At 33.0% G+C, this 24,227-nt stretch overlaps 2 protein-coding genes across 2 annotated transcripts; one reads left to right on the top strand and one right to left on the bottom strand.

Moving 5' to 3' along the window:
- Positions 1-436: 436 nt before the first annotated feature.
- LOC21398113 (serine/threonine-protein kinase STY13) lies at positions 437-4,282 on the top strand. Its single transcript, XM_010102892.2, has 6 exons — positions 437-1,125; positions 1,979-2,100; positions 2,810-3,006; positions 3,160-3,334; positions 3,468-3,602; positions 3,712-4,282. The coding sequence occupies exons 1-6, from the start codon at positions 780-782 to the stop codon at positions 3,916-3,918; spliced, it is 1,182 nt and encodes a 393-aa protein (XP_010101194.1). The 5' UTR covers positions 437-779; the 3' UTR covers positions 3,919-4,282.
- Positions 4,283-8,103: 3,821 nt separating this feature from the next.
- LOC21398112 (bidirectional sugar transporter SWEET5) lies at positions 8,104-10,010 on the bottom strand. Its single transcript, XM_024168739.1, has 6 exons — positions 9,971-10,010; positions 9,424-9,460; positions 9,094-9,310; positions 8,690-8,851; positions 8,418-8,537; positions 8,104-8,238 (listed from the first exon to the last, which is right to left on the bottom strand). The coding sequence occupies exons 1-6, from the start codon at positions 10,008-10,010 to the stop codon at positions 8,104-8,106; spliced, it is 711 nt and encodes a 236-aa protein (XP_024024507.1).
- Positions 10,011-24,227: the final 14,217 nt, after the last annotated feature.

The raw sequence follows: 24,227 nt of genomic DNA, 5'->3' as shown, positions 1-24,227 counted from the left end.
TCTAGTATGACTTATCCATTATTAATGCACTTCCTAACGCACTTTTTAACGCATTAAGTGTTAAATATTTAGTGAAATCTTTATAAATTAGGAACACAAATAAGAAATATTTAACATTTACGAAATTAATTTTTATTTCGTTGTATTGTTTTGTTATGTTTTCAATTTTAGTTGTTAATTTTCACATATTCCATCATTTATTTAACGGAATAACCAAAGTTAAGACAATGTAATAAATTAGAGATTAAACTGTGGGACACTTCAGGATTTAAAAAGAGATTGAGGATAAATTAGGGAAGCAGTTGTCGGATTAACTCAATTCATTACCCATGTTACTAATTACAAAAAAGAAAAAAGAAAAAAAAGAGAAATTAGAGAGGAATTCCCCTAAAAAGAAAGAAAGAAAGAAAGAAAGAAATTAGAGAGGAAAAAAGGACAGGGAGGGTAAATAAATAGGAAGAGAGGGAAGGGGAGAGGAGACCAAAGTGGGGCAGTAAGTACACGTCTAGCGCAGGCAATTCCATGTGCCCGCCCACATGGATGATTGGAGACTCGTAGCCCCATAGCCATTGCCAACACCAACAAAAACCTCTACAATTTACACAAACACGTTACAAGAACAAAAACCAACCACAACAACAAACAATGAATCTCTTCTTATTCTTCTTCTTCTTCTTCTTCTTCTAAGTTGAGTTTTTTGGTTTTTTGAGAGATTTAGAGAGAGACCCAGACGAGTATTTGAGGTCCAAAGTGGTTCCTTTTGGGGAGAGAGAGTGAAAATGAAGGAAAACAATGATGGGTTTGTGAGAGCAGATCAGATTGATCTGAAGAGCTTGGATGAGCAGCTTGAGAGGCACTTGAACAAGGTTTGGAATTTGGACAACAAGAACAAGAAGATATTTGAGGAAGCTTATATTAATAATAATAATAATGATAATAATAATAATAATAATATCAATGATCTTCTTCCCACCACCATTAGTGCCAAGACTTCTGTTTTGAGCCCTTTGAAGCAAAGGCAAGATTGGGAGATTGATCCTTCCAAGCTTCTCATCAAGAGTGTCATTGCACGTGGCACTTTTGGGACCGTCCATCGTGGTGTCTACGACGGCCAAGATGTCGCCGGTTTGTTCTTACTTATCATCCTTCTTTATTATTATTACCATTTTACTTTAAGGAATTGAATCAGAAGAAAAAAGAAAAACCCAATTTTGATGTGTTTTTTAGTTATGAAATATCCAAGCTTTAGGATTTTTCTTTTTTTTTTTTTTCAATACCCAATTGTCCATTTCTTGTTTATTATGCGTACTCATTTGTACTTTTTTTTTTAATTTGGTTTACTTTTATTCAACTTGTTAAAAGTATTATTATTGCTGTCCAATTGGGTTTGTGTTATGAATGTAGTTAATGTTGGAGATTGAGATTGATTTTGACGTTGCCTTGCAATTAGTATTGGATGAGGTGGACCATTAGAAATTCATCCTCAGTGATGTTACAACTCACCAGAACTTGAAAAATTTCACATTTTGTTCTTTTTCTTAGGAAGCTAAATTTTGGGTTTATATTTAAGTTAATTGATTTTGAGGGTATGATGATTGCCTATTGCAATTGTACTCTTATGGGATCCGTGACTTTTACACGGATTTTGGATGAAGTTTTCTGTTAGGACATTAACTTTGATGATGCTGATGAAGATTTGTACTTTTATTTTATTTTATTTTGAACTTTCATGTGATCCCATCCGTTGGTTGAAATATTGCATTAAAAAATTCTAATATATATGTCATGATAGCTAAAGTTACTATTTTTCTATGTCGTTATTATCATCCTCATCCCCATCTGAATCCAGCCAAGTCTGACCTTTTCTCTTTTTATACATTATCCTAGTTTCTATCTTATTAATTTTAGATTTTGACAAGGGGTTGGTTTTGTTACGATTTATTGACAGTAATTTGTTGGGGTTGTTTTGTAATTTCAGTTAAATTGCTTGACTGGGGTGAAGAGGGCCACAGGACGGAAGCTGAGATTGCTTCACTAAGAGCAGCTTTTACACAAGAAGTTGCTGTCTGGCATAAACTTGATCATCCTAATGTTACTAAGGTCAGGACCTATCTATGCAAACTTCTCTTTTAAGATATTAGTGTGCACTGTGCACTAAGGAAAGAAACTTTGCATACTCAATGTCATGCTCATTAAAGTCTTATGCAGAAGGAAACTTGGATTCAATTATCATCTCACTTGCATAGGATCACGTTTTTGCAGCAGTATGCTTTTTTTTTTTGTTTTTTTTGGTTGTCGAGCACGAATATTTCTAGTTGTCAGTTGTAAATGTTCAATCTTTTGATGGTTTAAGTTATGACAAGAAATGGAGAGAGCACCCCACCATGTCGTATAGCAACACCATTAAACTTTTATGTTGTTATTCATTCTACGTGCGATTTCTAGTTTTGCCTTTGTGGTTCTGTTACATCTTTGAGTTTCGGTTGAGGTGTTGAGCGATAAAGCACCATTGAAACTACTTGCTCGATTGGGGCTCAAGAGGGTCGATACTCAGATATTCCTTTTTGTTTGTTAGACTTAGACAGTGAACATTGTTGTTCAATTTGGCGTTTGGCCCCTTCAATACTATGATATACAATATGGGACTCTTGATGCAGCACAACCATTATTGTATCCGCGAAACTAAATTTGTTCTTTTGAATTATCATACGGAAAATAGGAGTTGCTGAAGTATTCGACTCATTGGAATTGCCGCCTAGTTTTTGTTTCTGGGTAGATCTCTCAACATTGTGGTCTATGTTTTTTTCAGTTTATAGGAGCAACAATGGGTTCATCAGAACTACAAATACAGACTGAAAGCGGCCAAATTGGCATGCCCACCAGCATCTGTTGCGTTGTTGTGGAATATCTTCCCGGGGGTGCTCTGAAATCTTTCCTCATAAAGAACATGCGGAGGAAGCTAGCTTTTAAGGTTGTGGCCCAGCTGGCCCTGGATCTTGCCAGAGGGTATTACTCATCTGTTTCTCTCTTTTCTAGCTGAATCTTTCCTTCCAATAAATTTGAGCACTAATTATTAATTTGGCAGTTAAAGAATGAGAGTTCTATTTGTGATTCTGTTTAGCAAAATACTGAAGAAGAAAATCGAACTTTGCTTTGCAGTTTGAGTTACCTTCATTCACAGAAGATTGTTCACAGAGATGTAAAGACAGAGAACATGCTCTTGGACAAGACACGGACGCTAAAAATAGCTGATTTCGGGGTGGCTCGTGTCGAGGCTTCAAATCCTAATGACATGACTGGGGAGACTGGGACACTTGGTTACATGGCTCCCGAGGTACTTTGTCTAAATTAAAATCTTCTCTTGATGTGTAATCTTCTCTTTTTATTACTTAAGCTTCCCAGTTATCAAAAGTGCGAAATTCAACTAGTCCTTGCTCACTAAGAAATTCATTTGTCAAAAATTTCAGGTTCTCAATGGCAATCCATATAACAGGAAGTGCGACGTTTACAGCTTTGGCATCTGTTTATGGGAGATATACTGCTGTGACATGCCATATCCTGACCTTAGTTTCTCAGAAGTTACTTCAGCAGTGGTTTGCCAGGTAAACACTTCTTCTCCGATCGCCAGTAACAATTCAAACATTTGTTTGTTGCTTCAAAATGTTCAGATACTAAAGAGAGAAGAATTCCTACTTTGTCTCGAACTGACAGAATCTGAGGCCAAACATACCGAGATGTTGCCCGAGTTCCCTAGCGAATGTAATGAAGAGATGCTGGGACGCCAACCCTGACAAGCGACCGGAGATGGACGAGGTAGTTTCACTGTTGGAGGCGATTGACACATCGAAAGGCGGAGGTATGATCCCTGGTGACCAGCCTCAGGGCTGTCTCTGCTTCCGCAAGTATCGAGGCCCTTGACCATTTTTACTTCTTTTCTTGTTGATCTATCTGAGAGGTTTTTTACTTCTTGATCAGATAAACAACTGGTGTAGTGGTGTATAAATATATGATTATTCTTAGGATCAGAAAGATCCGATCTAGATTAGAGTTTGGGGTACTAACAAGGAGAAAAAAAAAAAAAAAACAAGTGGTGAAGATTCCTGCTTTGTATACGCTGAAGAAAACAAAGTTGCATCTCGCATTTTATGAGGATGTAAAGCTTTTGTTAGTATTCCTTTTTATCTTGTCTTCTCTCTCTCTTTTTATTTTTTGTTTCTTTTAGCACCTCATTTGTAAGATAATTTTCATCACATACTTTGAGAAAATACTATTATTGCAATAAGGCCTTGTTCTCTAAGGAATTCGTTTTCCTAATTAATGGACTGAAAGATATGAAAATCTTGAACACCATAAAAGAAGAACGTCATAAATTAATATTTATGTGCTTACTTTCTCTCTTAATGTATTAATAATAACTTAAGATGGGTAGGGTTTAGGGAAAAAAGAAAAAAGAAAAAAGATGAACGTCATAAATAGATTACTTTCTCTATTTATGTATTACTAAAAACTTAAAGAGGGGTAGAATTTTAAAATAAGGGCGCAAAATTAGAAAGATGAGTTATAGGTATATTTGCTAATTTTTTCTAAAGCTTTTCAATATTACTGATTTTGAGAAAATGCAGTGAATAAAAATAATATCAAGGGCTAGTTCCTTAGTTGAGCTGGGGCACTAGTGGGTGGGTAATGATTCGAGCCCGTTTGGTAAAGGGATTCGTTCCCTGATTCGAATCAGGATTCGTTCCCTGATTTGAATCATAATTCGTGGTTCGCTACAATATTTTCTCTCACAAAAAATATACGTCAATCAAAAATGATTCTAATCACATGGTTCTAATCCATGAACCAAGCAGGCTAGTTCTTTAATTGGACGTTGTTCAAGTGAGCTAACTCAACGGTTTTGTAGTCATAATTAACCAATTTAGACAAATGGACCTTTGGTGGTACCAACAGTAGAATTCTCGGTATTGGTATAGGGAATAATAAGTTAACTTGTGCATTTTATGCTGTAATTATTGATAAAATAGCTTGGTAAACCATTTTGATTTTGAGTAGGATCCAGTTTATATTAGTGATGGATCAATATAGATTTATGTCGAAATAACATATTCATATGTAATAATGCAGAATTAAATAAGAAATTGACATCTAAAGTATACCCATAAAGTTAGAAAAATTAAAAAAAAAAGCTCTTATCCCGCAGAAAAAAAAAAATGTCATTGTCGCCTCTAAACCTTATATAAAAAAACTTATCAATTTCAAACAATAGAGTTATATAACTTACATTATACTCGCATATTTTTAGAGTAAATACAATAACTTTTGCAATGGAACAATATACTTGCAAACTTTCAAGATTAATACAAAAAAAAAATTATGATAGAATTGTGATTGGTCATGAAGGCATCACGAAAAGATTTTTACATCTACGGATGTCAATAGGGTCGAGGCAGTGATAACTCTATAAAAATAAAATTATTTACGTTTTTATTTGCACATTTTTAAGATTTTTAACGTTTTATTTTAATTATTTATTTTATTTTAAGTTTATTTTGTGTTATTTTATTTTCATTTTTAATAAGTTTCCCTTTTAATTATTTAAGTTTTCACAATTCTGTAGGTAAAACTAAAAGAAGCAATTTTAGACCTTAATTGCAATTAAATAGGAGCAAAAAGGGCAATAGAAAACCAGATCAGCAACTCTCAAAAGCGCAGTGCACGAGCTATCTTTATCACTCAACCACTCAAATATCAACACGTGGCCACTAAGTGTCAGAAGCAACAACCCAAATCTAAACAAAAACCAAATCTAAAAACATATATTCCTCAAAAGTATTGTTGAAAGTTTATCACAAATTTGAAAAATTAATACAATGTTCAGAGCAACTCAAATCTTAAAAAAAAAAAAAAAAAAATCATTACAATCTTCAAAAAGAACAACTCTAAGAACTCCAAATTTATAAGAAAAAAAAAAAAACAAGACCCATCAATTGAAGCAATCGGTTTCTTGTGTTTCTTAAGCCTTTGAATTTATAACTCTAAGAACTCCAAATTTATAAGAAAAAAAAAAAAAAACAAGACCCATCAATTGAAGCAACCGGTTTCTTGTGTTTCTTAGCCTTTGAATTTATTTTATGCTATCAAAAATTTCTTCTTCCATGAATAAGAAGAGCGACATAAGAAAAAAAATTATGAAAAGATTCAAGCTTGATTGTGAGTTTCAATGTTGACGGTGGAGCACTGAAGGCACTCAAAGCGAGCTCCGATGACGTTCGGCGGCCTTGAGAGCTCCAGAATGACGCGATTCCGGTGATCTTTGGCAGCGCTCGAAATGGGCTTCGGCAGTGGATGTGAGTTCCGACGATGTATGGCGGCTTTTGACGTGGGCTTTGGACGTGGGCGCGGCGCCCGGCGGTGCTCGACGCAAGCATCAGAGATGGAGTCTCGCTGTAACTTCAGGCTGAATCTGATAAATATATGGATGGGTTTTGATTTTAGAGTAGTGTTTTTAGAAGATGAAGAGGGTAGTTGGGGAAAAAAATGATTCCACCAATTTCAGATTGCAATTCCACTCTTGATTGGATGAATGACCTTTCCACCAAAGTAGATGAATGGCCTTTTCATTGAAAAGACTTTTCTGACGTGAATTTCTCAACCAAATAATAAGAAACAAACTTTACTAAAGGAATTGCCTTTCTTTTCATTTCCATTACCCCCAACCAAACGTGTCGTAAGAAATAAAGAAGATAACTTGATATTATGTTTTTTTATTATTTGATTTTCCATTTAGTTTATTTATATTATCCTATTCTTAATGTTTTTAATTTACTGGCCATAGATTAAATGATTTAGTATTTATAATCCAACACTCCGGGAGAGAGAATTTTAGATTTGACTGTTGGATGATGTAACCTAGGATTTTATAGAATTTGGGAGGCCTATAATTCTTTTGAAGCCTTTTTGGAAGAACCATAGAGCATAATAAATTCTTATTTTCTTCATTTTCAATAGGGATATTAGAATCAGAATTTAAGTATTATTTTTCACTCGATACTGAGAAGAGGGAGTTGAAATAAATTTAGGTTCTTAGCTTATAAACTAGGAGAATTAATTAGTGATAAGTTGACATTGAAAAGACATAATAGACGGCCAGGTGAAATCGAACTTCTAGAATTTTCTCATAGTCTTTTTATTTATTTAAATTTTCTTTTATATTTTGTTTTATTATTTTTTCTATTTTATTTTCGGTTGTTCAAAAAATTATAGTGTTGACTAATTTCGATACTTGATTAGAATTGACATAATTCTTGTAAAATCGATACTCTATATTCACTATTTTATTATTTGTCTATGATTCAATGCACTTGTAGATTTTTCGCTAACAGGTAGGGACTGAGTAGAAAAAGTTACTTGCGATTAGTGATGAAGGCATCACGAAAACGAAAAGACCTTTACGTCTAATGATGTCAATGGCGCCGAGACAAAGGCTGAGTAGGAAAAATTTGGCCGACTCTTGTATGAGAGTCTGTGCAGATAATCTGATAGAAAAGTGAAACGAAATTTGTACAGTTTCTTTGAGACAAGCCAACCAAATGAATGATATGACAACATGATTTTTACTGAATATTAGGTCAACCATATAAATGACACAAAAGTAGGAAACATCATAACTAAGTATCTCAACCGACTTGGACACATTCAACAACTTAAGAAATGACCTCGTTCGTTTCGCTGATTGGAGTTTAGAATTCGAGTTTTGTTACAGTAAAAAGCTCTCACAAACAATCGCATCTAACTTTTTTGTTACAGTAGAAAACTCTCACATACAATCACATCTCAACTCGAATTCTAAACTCGAATCAGCGAAACGAACGAGGCAACGTTAAATTAAATTTAAACAACTAATAAAGTAAATCCAAATTAACTTGCGAAATTAAATTAGGAATTGTGAAGTAAACTCTTACAAAACAACAGATTGATGCATAGAACTTGCTAGGGGACCTTAAACTAACTAATTAACTAAACTCTTCCAAAGCCAAAAAAAAAAAAAAAAAAAATAGTGAAACTGATTGTTTTACACATTGATGTTGTATATATATTGCATTACTAAACTGCGTCTGAGAGTTGGACTTCAGAGTGAGGCTTCTGATCATCATCACTATCCCACTTTGTCGTCTTGTAGTATGTGCAATATAGGACGAGTTGAACGAGCGCAGAAAATGTTCCCAAACCATTTGGAATCTGCCAAAACAAGACCCATACACAAAAGGGTTATTTATTTTGCTAATATAAGGAGATAGGATTGGGGTTTGTTTATATACTCCTTTTTTTAATTTAATTAAGAGGTCTCAAATAAAAATAAAAAATTAAGATCATACTGTTCATGTTGTAGAGTAGAATTAATTATTTTTTATATTTACCACAATGTAGGGGTCAAACTTAAGGAGAGCATAAATAACCCAAACGATTCCATTGAAGAAGGTGGCAACTGAGAGACATAGTGGCATATACTTCACACTCTTTGTTTGGATCACCATTTTCTGCAAATTAATGAATTAACCAAATACAAAACAAGTCAAACACAACTTTTCTCAGACGAAAAAAAAAAAAAAAAAACAGAAATTAAGATTAACTAAAATTGATGGAACATCAAACATTGATTACATAATATATAGCATATATTGTTACGTACCATGACTGTCAATGGTGAAAGATACATAGAGATCGTAAAGATAATACAAAGTATTCCAACAATCATGGATCGAGCCTTGGTGGTGTGGAAAAAGTTCAGGGTTACGAAAGCTACAACCGCCAAAAAGATAGCTTCGACCACAAGAAAGATGATGATCATTTTCTGAAAAAAAAAACAAACAACATATGGACAAACTAAATTAGGTAAACACAACGAAGTTTCATAATAATAAATTGTTATGTATTCAGGTGAATATTTCTTGAATCGTCATATTTTTATTAGATAGTGTCATAGTTATATGATAATGTAAATATGATATATGCCGTTTAAAAACACGCGTATCTTTTTAGCTAGAGGTGTTTTGTACAATAAAAGCGGTGTCCTATATATAGAACATGACTTACGCGATTTGGCCAAGTAGAGAAAGCGAGGAAGATGGCAACGAAGGCGAGTTCAATGAAGAATCCAGTGCCGTTGATCGTGATCACGAGAATGCTGTCGGGATGAACGAATGGGAGGCCATAGAAGGACCACATTGCACAGTTTAGTAAAGTTGCCACATACGGATCCGGCTTGAAATCCTGCACTGACTTTTCCTTCCATATTTTCAGAAACGTTGGTCTGCAGTATGCAATTAAACAAATTAGTGATCTGGTCCATTGTTTTCATGTACAATAAAAAAAGATTATCATGGTATGAATGCGTGTGTATGTGACAGAGATAAAGAAGATTACATGGGGGAGAGAAATAGTCCAAGAGATATGACATTTCCTGCCAAGAAAAAAGGAACAGATTAAGCTACATGAGTACCAAAGAAATATAGATAACAAATATATTTTTTCCTCTTTTTTTTTTTTTTTTTTTTTAGGATTTTCAGGTACTCATAAACCATGACTAGAAATATTGGCCTCATTCGTTTCGCTGATTCGAGTTTAAAATTCAAGTTTTTACTGTAGTAAAAAAGTTAGATGTGACTGTTTGTGAGAGTTTTTTACTGTAGCAAAACTCGAATTCTAAACTTGAATAAGCGAAACGAACGAGGCTATTGTGATTAAGAATAGCTATAGCTGGGAAAGAAAATATCAAATACAATGAAAAAAAAAAAGGGGTGTTTTTAACTACCCTAAAAGCAAATTAGAAAATAGAAAAATATTTTGATAGTTTGGTTTGTAGGATTGAACAATAATTTAAATTTTATAAGAGAAAATACTATAACAGTAATTTAATCCTATGAAACAAATGAGGTAATACATAATTAAGGTACTTTTGAAAGGGACTGACCAACAATGCCTACGATGGTTCTTATTGTCTCTGTGTCCATCTAAACGTGGATTGAAAAAGAGAAATAACCAAAAGGGTTAATAAATTAGAGAAAGCGGAAAAAGTTAAAATTAAAAGTGAAGAAATGTAATTAGTTTAATGAGAAGTTTGATGACTTGCGAGTAGTGAAGTAATAACGTGCATTTTATAGTGAAGTAAAAAGTTTCACAACGTCGACTAACACTCGAACATTTCATTAAGTTCGGCTGCAAAAAATGCTCTTTGAAAGCAGTAATTTTAGGGCATATGACTAATGAAGGAATTCACAGAGTTTTTAGGGTCTGACAGTTTATTGTTGAGGTATTGACTTGGCTAATAAATCTTAAAAAAAAAAAAAAAAAAAACTGTAGATGAGATGCAATAAATCAGTAAACCCATCTGCCCATTTTATTGTTACACCTGGTTTTTTTCTACTTCTCTTATCGAGTTCCAACAATCGAGGAATTGGATAAAAGGAATAACCAGAAGACTAGTCATAACTAAACATGATAATCATTTTCTGTGGCAAATGTTATACCGCAGCACAACACGTGTGTATCAAGAAAAAGTCATACACCCTTTTCAAAAAAAAAAGAAAAAAAGTTTCTTATTCTACGCCTTACCAAGTTCCAATAGAGAGACTTCACAGAAGAAAGTCTTTTTTTTTTTTCCCCTCACTCTTTTTCGTCTTTTTCATCTTTTTGTTTGGAAAAAGACTTGGCTCTTTCTAAAATAAACAAACTAGTGCATTTAATTTGTTTTAGATTATTCATGTGCAGAAAGGAACATTCAATTTGAAAAATAGGAAAATATTTGCTCATGCTCTTAGCCTTTTTATTTGACTCATATTGGCTCTATTTGATTATTGGCTTGAGGTTTAAAAGTCATGACTTAATTCATTATTTATAAGTAATAAATTGATGATGTTATTTAACTTGAAAAGAAAAATAAATAAATGAATGAAAAAAAGAAAGATAGAAGAGAAGAAGAATAAAGAATTTAACGTGATTCGACAATATGTTTACATATTAAGAATACATTTTTTGTTTATTCACTGATAAATTTAACAGAGACAATACCCACCTTATTTATATGGAACAAAAAACAAGAAAAGAAACTAATGCAAATAAAAAAGTAAACTAACAAATAATGGAAACTACCCAATTATCAATAATGAGTAGCCTAATGATATTCTAAACAATATTAGAAACGGATTAAAAATTAGAAACTGATATTTCAATAGTCCCAATAAAATTGTTGTTATGAAATTAGAGGTGGTGGAAGATCTTTGACAATACTCTTCAACGGCTTCAATGGGATCAATGAGATCTATAGGATCAAAAGGATCAAGGATTAACGAGATTATAGGGATCAATGGATTCAAAAGGATCCAGAGAAAGTTGTTGAACTTATCTTAAAGTGTTATGGGTCTTGATTTTTACCTTATACTCTTAATTAACTCCCTTTTGACTAATACATTTATTTGAATAAATATGATAGGGGAAAGAAGACAAACACCACTTAGAATGCACGAGTTTAGATTTTTACATCTTACTCTTGATTAATATTCGTTTTAGTCAAATAACTATAGGAGTATTTGTTTCCTTTCTCTAAGGATCAATGGATAAAAGGGATCGAGATATCAAATAAAAGGCTCAAGTTAAAATGAGTTTCAAAATTTTTAGTTCAAATTTGCTTTAGCGATGTATCTTCAGATCTCTTCCAGACAATTCAATATAAGGGTCCAAGTCTAATAACTTTGTCACATGACGTTGTTAGACTCGCTTCGTGAACTTAAGCCACACTCGGGGAACTCATGTGGGTCGTGGTGGTGGGCTATGGGTATTGGGCCATTTATCTCTTGACTTGACATTAATTTAAATCCTACTTGGGGAGTTTTCAAATTAATCAAGTTAGGAATAAATAAGTGATGAAAAATTAAATCCAAAAAACCTTCCTTGTGTCTTTTGGAAACCCAATCTATTCATTTCAGCCCTTGAGAGTTTAAGAATTGAAGAAATTCACTTCTAGAACCTTCCCCATCAGTAAAAAGGTATGGTGCGTTTGGAATTGGTTCCAAAATGTTTTTGTTTTCTGTATGAAAATAGAAATGAAAACGTTTTCATTTTCATTTTGAAATTATTCTAGAAATGCGTTTGGTAGTTTTATTTAGAGATTGATTTCAGTTTTAAAAAAAAAACTGAAACTGCGTTTGGTGGTTTAATTTTTGAAAACATGTAATAATATTTAAAATAATAATATTATTAAATATATTAAATAATAATATATTAAATAAATAATATTAAATAAACATCATTATATAAGACAAAAACAGTTTCAGAAAAGAGAGAAGAAAATGAAAAAAAAAATGAAATCCATTTTCAGAAAACGAAAACGAGAAAATGAAAACACATTTTTTTCGTTTTCAATTTTTCATAAAAGACAAAAACGGTTTTGTTTTTGTTTTTAAAAAATTTTTAGGCCAAACGCATTTTTTGTTTCTGTTTTCATTTTTTAGTCTCGAAAAACGTAAAAAATAGAAATGAAAACGGAAATAAACAGGGTCATAACTTCATCGTTTTTCAGCTCTCAAAGAAATGGAGTGTACAGTCCTCTATCAGAGCGCTGTCCAATCTCCCATAGAGTAAGCATCCAAAACATTCAATTTGGTGTTTTGTCATCCTTTTTGTCAACCCCGATAAGTCAACTGGCGATTCTACTCTGAAAGGAAATTGTGTGTGTAAGTTTCCATTAGAGCATGTCGTATGGCTCCGTGTTATCGTGACACTCCACCATTCTCGCCTTTTTGGTCGACCTGTTTGTCACCTCTGGGAAGGCAGTTAATGATTTTTCTCTAAAGGGAATTATGTGTATAGGTTTCCGTTAGAGCATACGGTATTGTGTCTCGGAGCAAGTATCACAGCTTCCTAATTTCTCCCATAAATATCCCCTCTTCCACATATTTCAAAAAAAAAAAAAAAACCATTACACCCCTGATCAACTTCTGATCATTTCATTTAAGCGATTTTCTTCATTTCTAGTGTCTTTTGTGCTAAAGACTCAAACATTCTTGTTCTCGAGGTTTTACTGATTTTGGAGTGCTCCGAGCTACTACATCCCTCAAGAAGTGATGTTGAATCTCCATTCGCTCACCCCCTGAGAGTGTTTGAAACTTCCTTGAGCTTTCTTGACAGATTCGAATACCTCCAAAGCGACAGGCGTTCGTCTCACGTAGCATATTTTGAAGCTCAAAAAGTATTAAGACTTCATCCTTATTATCAGCCATAAGAGCTCATCTCAACCCCACTCCTCTCGAGGTGGCCTCCGGAGCAACATTATCTGTTCTTTTAAAGCCTTATCCATTACACGAGTCATATTCGCTCTGTTAAGGCCTTATCCAACCCAAGTCCATTCTTCATCAACCTTTGGTTACTCCCCACACCAACTTTCACCCATATGATTTTCTTCTTTGTTGTTTTTAGGTTTTCTAACACTTTTGTAGGGGTATTTTAGTCCTTTTGGCAATGAAGCGGTCCCTAGATTATGGTTTCTTTGGCCTAACTCGAACTTAGTCTTCCCCACATGTTCGTTAGAAGTCCTACCAATGCATCCACCTTGAGAAGCACCAAGAGTCTCGACAATATTCGAGCTAGCATTGATGAATTGGTTACATCCACTTGTACATCCCTCTTGTTAGGTAAGTGACTCAAATTGGTTTTGAAAAAGTTACTATTTCATGTTTTTTGGTAAGTTACTATTTTTTGTTTTTGGGCAAGGGTTATTAGGAGCCTATAAATAAGTGCTTTGTGTGCTCAGAGAAAAGTGTACTAAGAGAAAAGTGTAGTGACAGAGTGCCTCATTTTGAGAGAGAAAGAGAGAGAGAGAGAGAGAAAAGTCAGGAGATAGATAGGCAAAGGTGTAAGAGGCTTTAGGTAGAGAGAGTAAGTGAGAAAGTTTGTTGAGTGTGTAATTATGAAAATGTTAGTGAATTTTTCTCCTCTTCCGCGGACGTAGAAAATTTTCCTAATCACCTAAATCTTTGTCTTCTCTATTTTTTTTGTTATTTTTGTTTTAGTTTATTTTTCTATTGCGTGGGTGTAGCACTCAAGATGATGTCCGAGATAAAGTTTGAGCAGATTGAGTGTTTTGACGAGAAGAGTAATTTAAGCATATGATAGAGTACGGTTAAAGATGTTTTGATTCAACAGGGATGACTGAAAGTATTGTAAGGAAAGAAGCCATAAAATATGAAAGATAAAGATTAGAAAAAATTGGAAGTGAGAGCGGTAAGCATAATTCGTTCAAGTTTGGCTCCTGAAGTGAAATATAGTATTATGAATGAAACATCTCCTTCTGAGTTATGGAAAAAATTAAAAAAAGTTTATATGTCGAAATCCCTAATAACTAAACTATATTTGAAGAAGCACTTGTATGAGTTGAAGATGAATGAAGAAAGTGATGTTAGGGACCATATAAATAATTTTAATAACTATATAACTTAATTATTAAGTGTAGAGGTCAAAATTGGTGAGGAAGATAAAATGGTAATTTTGTTAGCCTCCTTACCCAAATCATACGAGATTTTAGTGACTGCGTACTGTTAGTCGAAAAGACAACGTTGACTGTGGTGAGGTGTTGACTGCTCTGTTAGAGGCTGCAAATATGAAAAAGCCTAGTGTTACGTCTCATACTGAACGAGTTTCAGTGGCAGAGTTAGATTCGAATAGGGGTAGAAGCAAGTCACGAGGGAGATGTTATGATAAAAGAGATGATTGTTCCAATCCTATCTAAGAAAGGATATTGAGTACTATTATTGTCATAAGAAATGGCATATTAGGAGAAATTGTGAAGAATTGACGAAGCACCTTGAAGAAAATAGAAAGCAAGAACACTAGGAGACTTCAGATTCTGTAATGTTGTTGGTGATATGTATGATAGTGAAGATGATGTTAATTCTGTTATTGCTTATGAAAATATTTTTGATTCTTGGATCTTGGATTCTGGATGCTCATTTCATATGTGTCCACATAAAGAGTGGTTTGATTCCTATAAGCCCTGTGATGCCGATGCTTTGTTGATGGCTAATGATTCTAGTGTTAAGCTATTGGTATAAGTACTGTTAAGGTGAAGATGTGTAGTGGAGTTGTGAGGACATTGACAAATGTTAAAAATGCTCCTCAACTAAGGAGAAGTTTGATTTCATTGGGAGCTTTGAACACTTTAAGTTGTGAGTACAATGCGAAGAGTGATTTTATGCAAGTCAAGAGATGTGATTTAGTAGCCATGAAGGGTGAAAAAGTGAAAAACTTGTATAAACTGATTGAGACTACAATTGTAGGTGGAGCTATGAAGGTGAAGCCAGGCCACAAAGAATCTTCTTTTGTTGTGAAAGAAGTTGCATGAGTAAAAGAGTGCAACAAGATGATAACAATTGAAGATGATAAAGACAAAATGGTGACGACTTGTAGCAGTGAAGACACTTTGAAGAAGAAGAAGACAGTTTCTCGTATCAAGTTTGATGAGACTTTGAACTTAATACATGTTTATTCTTGTTGAGGTTTGCATTGTCGATGTGATGACGGGTTTCGAGATTGGATACCCCAATGTGTAAGTTGAGAGAATTTGAGTCAAGGTGGAGATTGTTAAGTAAGTGACTCAAATTGGTTTTGAAAAAATTACTATTTCGTATTTTTTGGTAAGTTGTTGTTTTCTGTTTTTGGGGCAAGGGTTATTAGGAGTATATAAATAAGTGATTTGTATAAGGCTTTACGTGTTCAGAGAAAAGTGTGCTCATAAAAAAGTGTAGAGGCAGAGTACCTCCTTTTGAGAGAGAGAGAGAGAGAAAAGTGAGGAGAGAAATACACTAAGGGGTTTTGGGTAGAGAGAGAAAGTGAGAAAGTTTGTTGAGTGTGTAATTCTGAAACTGTTAGTGAATTTTTCTCTATTTTCTGTGGTCGTAAGGAATTTTTTTGAACCACCTAAATCTTTTTCTTCTCTATTTTTTTATTATTTTTGTTTAAGTTTATTTTTTTATTGCGTGAATGTAAGGGGTGCGTTTTGTCCCAACACCTCCCCACGTTTTACCCAAGGAATCTAGGGCCCGTTTAGTTCGCTGATTCGAGTTTTTAATTCGAGCTGATGTGTTATTTTATGTGAGAGTTTTTTACTGTAACAAAAAAGTTATGTGATCATTTCTAAGAGTTTTTTATTGTAGTAAAACTCGAATCAGTAAAATAAACGGGACCCTACGGAGCTCTCAACAATAATTAATTTTCCTGTTGTTTCTCCCATCAATCAATCACTTTCTTCAATATATTTTTTTATTTTATTTGTTTTCTTTTATTTTCAACTACTATAAAAAAAAAAATGACAATACGAGTCCCTTTTTTTTTTTAATTCCTCTCTCTTTTATCCTTTTACTTTTTTGCCCTTTTTCTTTTCTGCTTTTCTTTATTTTTAATCGTTTATACACAACACGTGAAATGAAATAAATAAATAAACATATTAAAACTCCTTATAACTTTTGGCGCCTGTGAAATACGGTTGGGTTATGCGATAATGATCTTTGGTGGTTCGTCATGACGACTTTTTTCTTTGATGGAGGCATTATAGACTGACACAGAGATGAAATCAGTGATGACTATGAAAAATCTCGGTGGCTTTAACTGTAACGGCTCTAAAAAAAAGAACGAAAAACAAGCTGAATTTACGAATGTGAGGTTTGGTTTTTGAGAGAGTAAGGTTGACGTTTTGAGATGAAAGTTTGAGTCCTTAAAAAGTTTAATTTTTACACGGTATCAGAGCTCAATAAGTTTAAATGAGCAGTTTAATCTTTCTAATATAAAATTAGTGACTTCAAAAAAAGCATCATTTTGTCAAGACGTGCAAATAGTAAAATAAGTCCCACATTGTTTATATAATTTTCTTAATGATAAACACTATCTTATAAGGATATTGAAATACTCCATTTAACATGTTAAAATTTTAAGATGAAAACTCAAATCCTCAAAAGTTTAAAATTCCAAGTGAAAAATGAAAAAAAAACAAAAAAAAACATAAGTGAAAAATGAAAAAAAAAAAAACAAAAAAAAAACATAGTAGGGTTTGTTAACAAAATAAAGAGAATTTGGCTAAAATAACCGAGTAAAAAAGTAAAATTAAGAAAATTACTTTTTAATTTTAATTTTATTTATTTTATTACCATAGCCCATCGCCCAGTCGCGGAGCCCCCTCCTTCTCTCGCCGACATGAGCAAGAAGAACTCTCCATTGCAGAAGAAAGCCCTCGAAGGCCTGGTTCAATTCATAACGAAAAGTTGGGAGGCCAACATGATTGGGAGGTGGCTTGATCGGGGGCGGCGCGATTGCGATGGCTGGGTTCGCGAGGTGGGCGTTGCGAGTGGCTGGAGTTCTCAAAGTGGGTGGCGTGATTGGCCGGGGTTCTCAAAGTGGGCGGCGCGATAGGGATGGGGCTTGGCTGGGTTTGCTTAGGTGCAATGGGTCGCGGGTGGGGATGGGGATGGTCGGCGGGATCTCCGGTGGGGATAGGCGGCGGGCTCACATGTTTAGCCATGAAAACATGAAAACTGATTAGGGGGTTTTGGGTTCCTTTTTTTTCGTTTTTCTTTTTTTTCAAAAAATCATTTTACAAATACAAAATTTTAAATTGTCATTTTATGAAAAAAACTTTTCTATTAGATTATTTTTACAAAAGGCCTCCAAAATAAACATAGTAGGGCTCGTATCTTGTCCCAGTAAACATATAATTATATAAATTACAAAAAACGGATAAAAGAAGATTGTCTCTTGTTGTATACATGACAAATGTCATGCCACAACAGACGTATATCATGAAAAAGTAATGTACTCTTTTTTTTTTTTTTTTTAAGAAGCCATAAACTTATCTTTTTTTTTATTTATCTCTAATTGTTTTTTTAGTTTCTTTTACTTGAGGAAACTAAATAATAATTGTTAATTAGACAAAGGATAAAGTTGTTAGCAGTTCCACAAAATATGCACAAAAGATCAATCGAGTCTTGTCAAGCTCTTGAAGATAAAAATTAACCACATTAAATCTGTAATTTGTTTTTGTATTATTATTGTTTTCAGCCCCAAAACAAAAACACTGACTTTTCGTATACAATATAATACATATATATTATCATGAGATCCTGATAAATTTCTGAAGATTCCTTCCAAACACATAAACCTTCTTTCAGTGTCAATTATAAAATATAGTTATTCACGTGTATAATTTTTGTGTAAATTAGGCTAATAATTTTTTATATAATAAGTACGTTCGAAAATTCAGAAAGAAAAAAGTACAATCTAATTCAAGCTCTTTTTAAGTGTTATTCTTCTATTTCACCTAAAGTTTTCCGACCTTTTTCTTGTCTCATACAATCTATCAACGAGAAGAGTTTCCATTATTTAATTACGACTCTAGCAATTAATTATAGTTTTTTATTATTTCTTTCTTTCTCTTGAACGATAAAAATGTTTAGAAAAAATAACATCATTGAGTAATGGGAATGATATAATCATAAAGTTGAATGCCGAACATTTTTCAAAAGGGAAATTAAAGCTTTTAAAAATGTATGGTCAAGCTTTGGAGTTTTTGTAGACTCTTGTCACTGCACTATATGTGCTGTAAGCAAGATTTTCATGACAACTTTATGCATGATTATCAATCTGACTATAAAAAATGTTCTCCCAACTTCTTAATTCATATCAAAACAAAATAGAATTAGTGAATCTCCAACCACCAGTCTTCTTAATGAAGTTTTTTATTTTTTATTTTTTTAACATGTATAGGTGTGAGGAAAAAGTGATTTGATGTGAGAGAATAAAAAAAAAGATTCTGGTCTTTCACACCTTAATTAATCATATAACAATGCTCTTATTAGTGTCCACTTTTCCCATTTGCTAACTTGACTCGTAGTTTTATTAAAAAAAAAAAAAAAAAAAAGTCCTACGTTGGGAGCTTCTATTGATAGTGTATCTTTCTAACGGTTGGATGTTGGGTTGTTCATAAACCCACAAAATTCGCAGGCTCAACCCACCCCACCCTAACTTAACTTAAAAAATATAATTTTTAGTATTAATTTTTTTTTTTTTTGTGGCCCATTCAATGTCTGGCCCGAAGTTTTAGAGCGGGGTGTGGGTTGGGCATATAATGGCCCGTACACTCCAATTCAACTCGCGCTCTAACTTGTCTCCTCTAATATCTAACCCTAGGCATGTAATTCATTTCTACTCTCTAGTTTCTTCATGTTTGAATTAAGCCTCTATGTTTGTTTTATGTTAAGACTAATTTTTGAGTGTAGACTAATTTATGTTTGCTTTATGTTTGATGTTGAATGGACTACTTTGCTTCATGTTTGATGCTATATTGAACTTTGAGTCTTTGATTCTTTGAAACCACCCAACCCACCCCGCACCGCCCCAACCCAACCCAAACATCATGGGGTTGTGAAATTTTTCTAACATTGTTGGGGCCAAATATGTGCAACCTGCACTCTTTGGGGCGGAGGAAGAAAAAGTCTCACCCCGCACCAACCCAACCCATGAACAGTCCTAGTTGGATATTTGATCAAAATCGTATTAAAATAAAAAAATATAAAACAAATAATTTTAATAAAAATATGATGATTAAAAAACAAAGACTTATGAATAATTAAATTTTACAAGTCTTATTATGAAAATCTCAAAAATAAAAAATAAAAGAGAAAAATAAACTTGACTCATAGTTTTATAACACTATTATGAGAAAATAAGGGAAAAATGTACCGGAACATTATCTATACATATCATAAAATTTAGAGTTTATAACCTGAATTCCTAAGAAACAAACAGATTCCTTGTTATTCTCCCACCAACATTCAAAAGATCTTCTTAAAAAAAAAGAATTTTTCTGGTTCGGTTGAAAAAAATGAACTATTAGTAGTTTTTTATTTTTCAGCCATTAAGTCTTGATCAAAAATTATTTCTTCTACATATTTTTTTAATCTGATATAATTTTAATTAGATTTAACAATCAGAAATTCAACGTACAGGAAAAGGTCTAAAAAAAAATCTTCTATTTCCACCAACCGGTGAATCTCTATTTAAATTATTTAACTTGTTACCTTATTAGTGGTTGGCGACGCGTGTAACAAAAAAAAAAGCTTTATTTAAATTCTTTAACTTGTTACTTTATTAGTGGTTGGCGATGCGTGTAACAAAAAAAAAGTCTGCAAAATAACCAGTCTGCTATCAAGAGAATAATTTTGTTTTGTTTTTGTTTTTGTTGTTGTTGATGATTGGAGATTATTCTACGGTATTGGCATTGACACTACCCATCAAATAATAGTTGTTCACTTTAATCAAAGTTATTATGTAAATGAGTTAAAGTTATTGTTCACATCAAAATTTTATTATGCAAATAGTAACTGTGAATAATGCCAAAAATTTTCTTATAAATAGAGTTTTAAGGCCCTACATTTTGTATACATTCACAAGATTAATGAAACTCTCTCTCTAGTTTCTCTCTCTAAAGTTTTCTACTTAGTTTTCTATTTTCTTATTTTTCATAACACGTTATTAGTACAAACATTCTATTCCTACTGCGATTGTCTACATTCATTAATTCAAAGAAAGGAGGCTTTGATCCAATTACAAGCATTTACCTTAAAATCAAAAGAAAGTAGGTCCTAGCCCTAATCCTACTACAAGTTTCTACCCTTTTTAATTCAAGTGAAAGCTTAATATAGATGAAGCTAAGTTCAAAGTTAATATCGGGAATGTCTGTATTTCAGATAGTGGTACAACAAACACTATCCTAAAACTTGAAAGTACTTCTCTGATTTAAAACCAACAAAGACAATAATCAATACAATATCAGGTCATGTAGATCTGGTTGAGGGGACTGGTAGAGTAAATTTTGTATTGCCAAATGGAACAAAATTTTCCATAAATGATATTTTGTTTTCACCAAAGTTCAAAAGAAGTTTGTTGAGTTTCAAAGACATATATGTTTATGGATATGAACACAATCTGAAATTGAAGAGAATGAGAAATATATGTATTTAACTGCTAACGTATTAGGAAAGAAGTACATATTAGAAAAACTTCTAAAACTCTCTTCGGGATTACATAACACATATGTAAATGTGATAGAGTCACACATGGTAGTTAAAGAAGATCCCCAAATATTAACCCTATGGCATGACCGTTTGGATCATCCTGGTTCAACAATGATGCGAAGAATCGTGAAAAGTTCACATGGACATCCATTAAAAGGCCAACAGATCTTTCAAATGAATAAAGTTTCATGTGAAGCTTGTTCTCTTAGTAAACTGATCACAAGACCTTCACAGCCAAAATTGAAACAGAATCACCTACATTTCTTAAACGTATTCCAGGTGATATATGTGGACCTGTACACCCACCGCGGACCATTCTGATACTTTATAGTCTTAATAGATATATCCAGTAGATGGTCACATATTTGTTTATTATCAACTCGAAGTGTGGCATTTGCAAGATTTCTTGATCCAATAATTATATTACGAGCACAATTTTCTGATTATACAATCAAGAAAGTTAGACTTGATAATGTTGGTGAATTCACATCTCAAGCATTTAATGATTATTGTATGTCCATTGAAATTATTCTCGAACATCTTATTGTTCACATGCAAACAGAAAATGGTTTGGTTGAATCAATGATTAAACGCCTCCAGCTTATCACTAGATCATTAATAATGAGAACAAAGCTACATATTTATGTATAGGATCATGTAATTTTACATGCTGCGGCATTAATTCGCATCAGACCAAGTGCTTATAATAAGTACTCCCCTTTACAACTGGCATTTTGTCAAGAACTAAATATTTCGTAATTAGGAATTTATGTTAGGTATGAATCCCCTTCTACCATTAGATATCTTGGGCCTCAAACTGGAGATATTTTTATGGCATGTTTTGTCTATTGTCATTATAATGAGGTAGACCTCCCAACATTAGGGGAAGAAAATAAATAGTTGGAAAAGGAAATTACATGGTATGAACCATCATTGTTGCATCTTGATACTTACACAAAGCAGTGTGAACTAGAAGTGCAAAAGATTATACACTTACAAATCTTAGCAAATCAATTACCAGATACTTTAACTGATACAAAAAGGATAACTAAATCATATGTACCAACTGCAAATGCTCCCGCTTGAATTGAAATCCTGAAAGGACAATCTGGTAATGAAGTCATTAATATGTCTAAAACACACCTAAAGCGTGGTAGACCTATCGGTTCTAAAGACAAAAATTCTCAAAAAAGAAAGAGAGTAAATGAGCATAATGACCCCGATTTGGAGGAAAATGTTTCGGAAGAAACACAAAATAATACAAACAAAGAGATTCTCGATATCATAGAAAATTCTGAAGGTGTTGTAAAAAGTGAGATCTCTATTGACTATATCAATACAAATGAAATTAAAAATATTGATGAAATATTTTCTTATTCCGTGGCATGTGAAATTATTAACGGAACTAAGGATCCTGAACCAAAATCCATTTATGAATGTCAAAATAGACACGATTTGATCAAATGGAAAGATGTTGTACAAGCTGAGTGAAATTCGCTTAATAAGCGTAAAGTTTTTTAACCTATTGTCTTAACGCTTGAAGTCGTGAGACCTGTGGGATACAAATGGGTTTTTGTGTGAAAACGTAATGAGAAAGAGGAAATTGTAAGGTATAAAACTCAACTTGTTGCACAAGGTTTTTCACAAAAACCTGAGATTGATTATGAGGAAATGTATTCTCCTATAATGGATGATATTATGTTTAGATACTTAATTAGCCTAACAGTTTCTAAAAATTTAGAGATGCGTCTTATGGATGTTATTACAACTTATTTGTACGGATCGCTTGATAGTGATATTTATATGAAAATTCTTGATGGATTTAAGATGCCTGAAGCACCAAATTTAAAACCTAAAGATATATGTTCAATTAAGTTACAAAGATCATTATATGGGTTGAAGCAATCCGGACGCATGTGGTATAATCGCTTAAGTGAATATTTATCAAAAGAAAGATACGTGAATAATCCCATATGCCCATGTATTTTTTTATTAAGAGAACAATATCTGGTTTTGTTATAGTCGCTGTTTATGTCGATGATTTGAACATCGTTAGAACTCATAAAGAAATTGAAGAAGTTGTGATATACTTAAATGATAAATTTTGAAATGAAAAACCTTGGAAAAATGAAAATTGTCTCGGTTTACTGATTGAACACCTTCAAAGTGGAATACTTGTGAATTAATCAAACTATACTAAAAGGGACTTAAAACATTTTAACATGGATAAAGCATACCCTTTAAGTACTCCAATGAGTGTTAGATCACTTAATGTTGAAAAGGATCCATTTCACCCTTGTGAGGCTAATGAAGAAGTCCTCGGTCCTGAAGTACCATATTTAAGTGTTGGGAATAGTGTCCTAGAAGCATGAGATGTAATAGAATATTTATTATTTAATTAATAAAAGAGTTTATTCATCATTTTATGAGCATATATTTATGAATATTTTATGAATATCAAATGAAAATTCCGTGATTATTTATGTAACATTAAACATTGTATATAAGTGTTATATACGAGAGGATAATGTTTACGGATAATAATAAAAAACGTTGTTCATAATGAATTTAATTAAAGTTCAGAATCTTTAATTAAAACATTATTAATACATGTCATTCCCATTTAAAATGGAACGGTGCTATCCGCACTGTTAATATGGTGAGATATTGAATGAGTGTATTTCACATAATGAGCTTGTGTGGAACAGGGACATAGACACAATATGAATTTCTAATAATTTCCGTTCAGCAGCATAGAAATTCTAATTGAGTCTACTGATGGTCATATATAGAATGATCTTAATTCTGAGTTCTTAACAAACTCCTATTTATGGATTTGCATCTTTTGATTTACTTGGTACGGATTCCGAGACCCTGAATCCTATTCCTTGTATTTTGGAGACATGATGAAATATGTAGCCAGGAATGTTATTATACGAGATGGAATCCATTCCTTCTTAAGAAAGAAGTAGATAAATAATTCTCTTGAGTGTTGATTCGGTACTTGGATTAGTAAGAGCACTCCGGTTCATGAATGTGTTTTATGAATCACTATCCATTAGAGAATCAATGGTACTCAAGAATGCATATATAATTAGAGAGGTTAACGGATTCTAC

The sequence above is a fragment of the Morus notabilis genome, unplaced genomic scaffold, assembly GCF_000414095.1.
Source record: "Morus notabilis unplaced genomic scaffold, ASM41409v2 Scaffold229, whole genome shotgun sequence".
NCBI classification, from domain to species: domain Eukaryota; kingdom Viridiplantae; phylum Streptophyta; class Magnoliopsida; order Rosales; family Moraceae; genus Morus; species Morus notabilis.
Note: the sequence above shows the minus strand (reverse complement) of the source record. Positions and strands in the feature narration are given on the sequence as shown.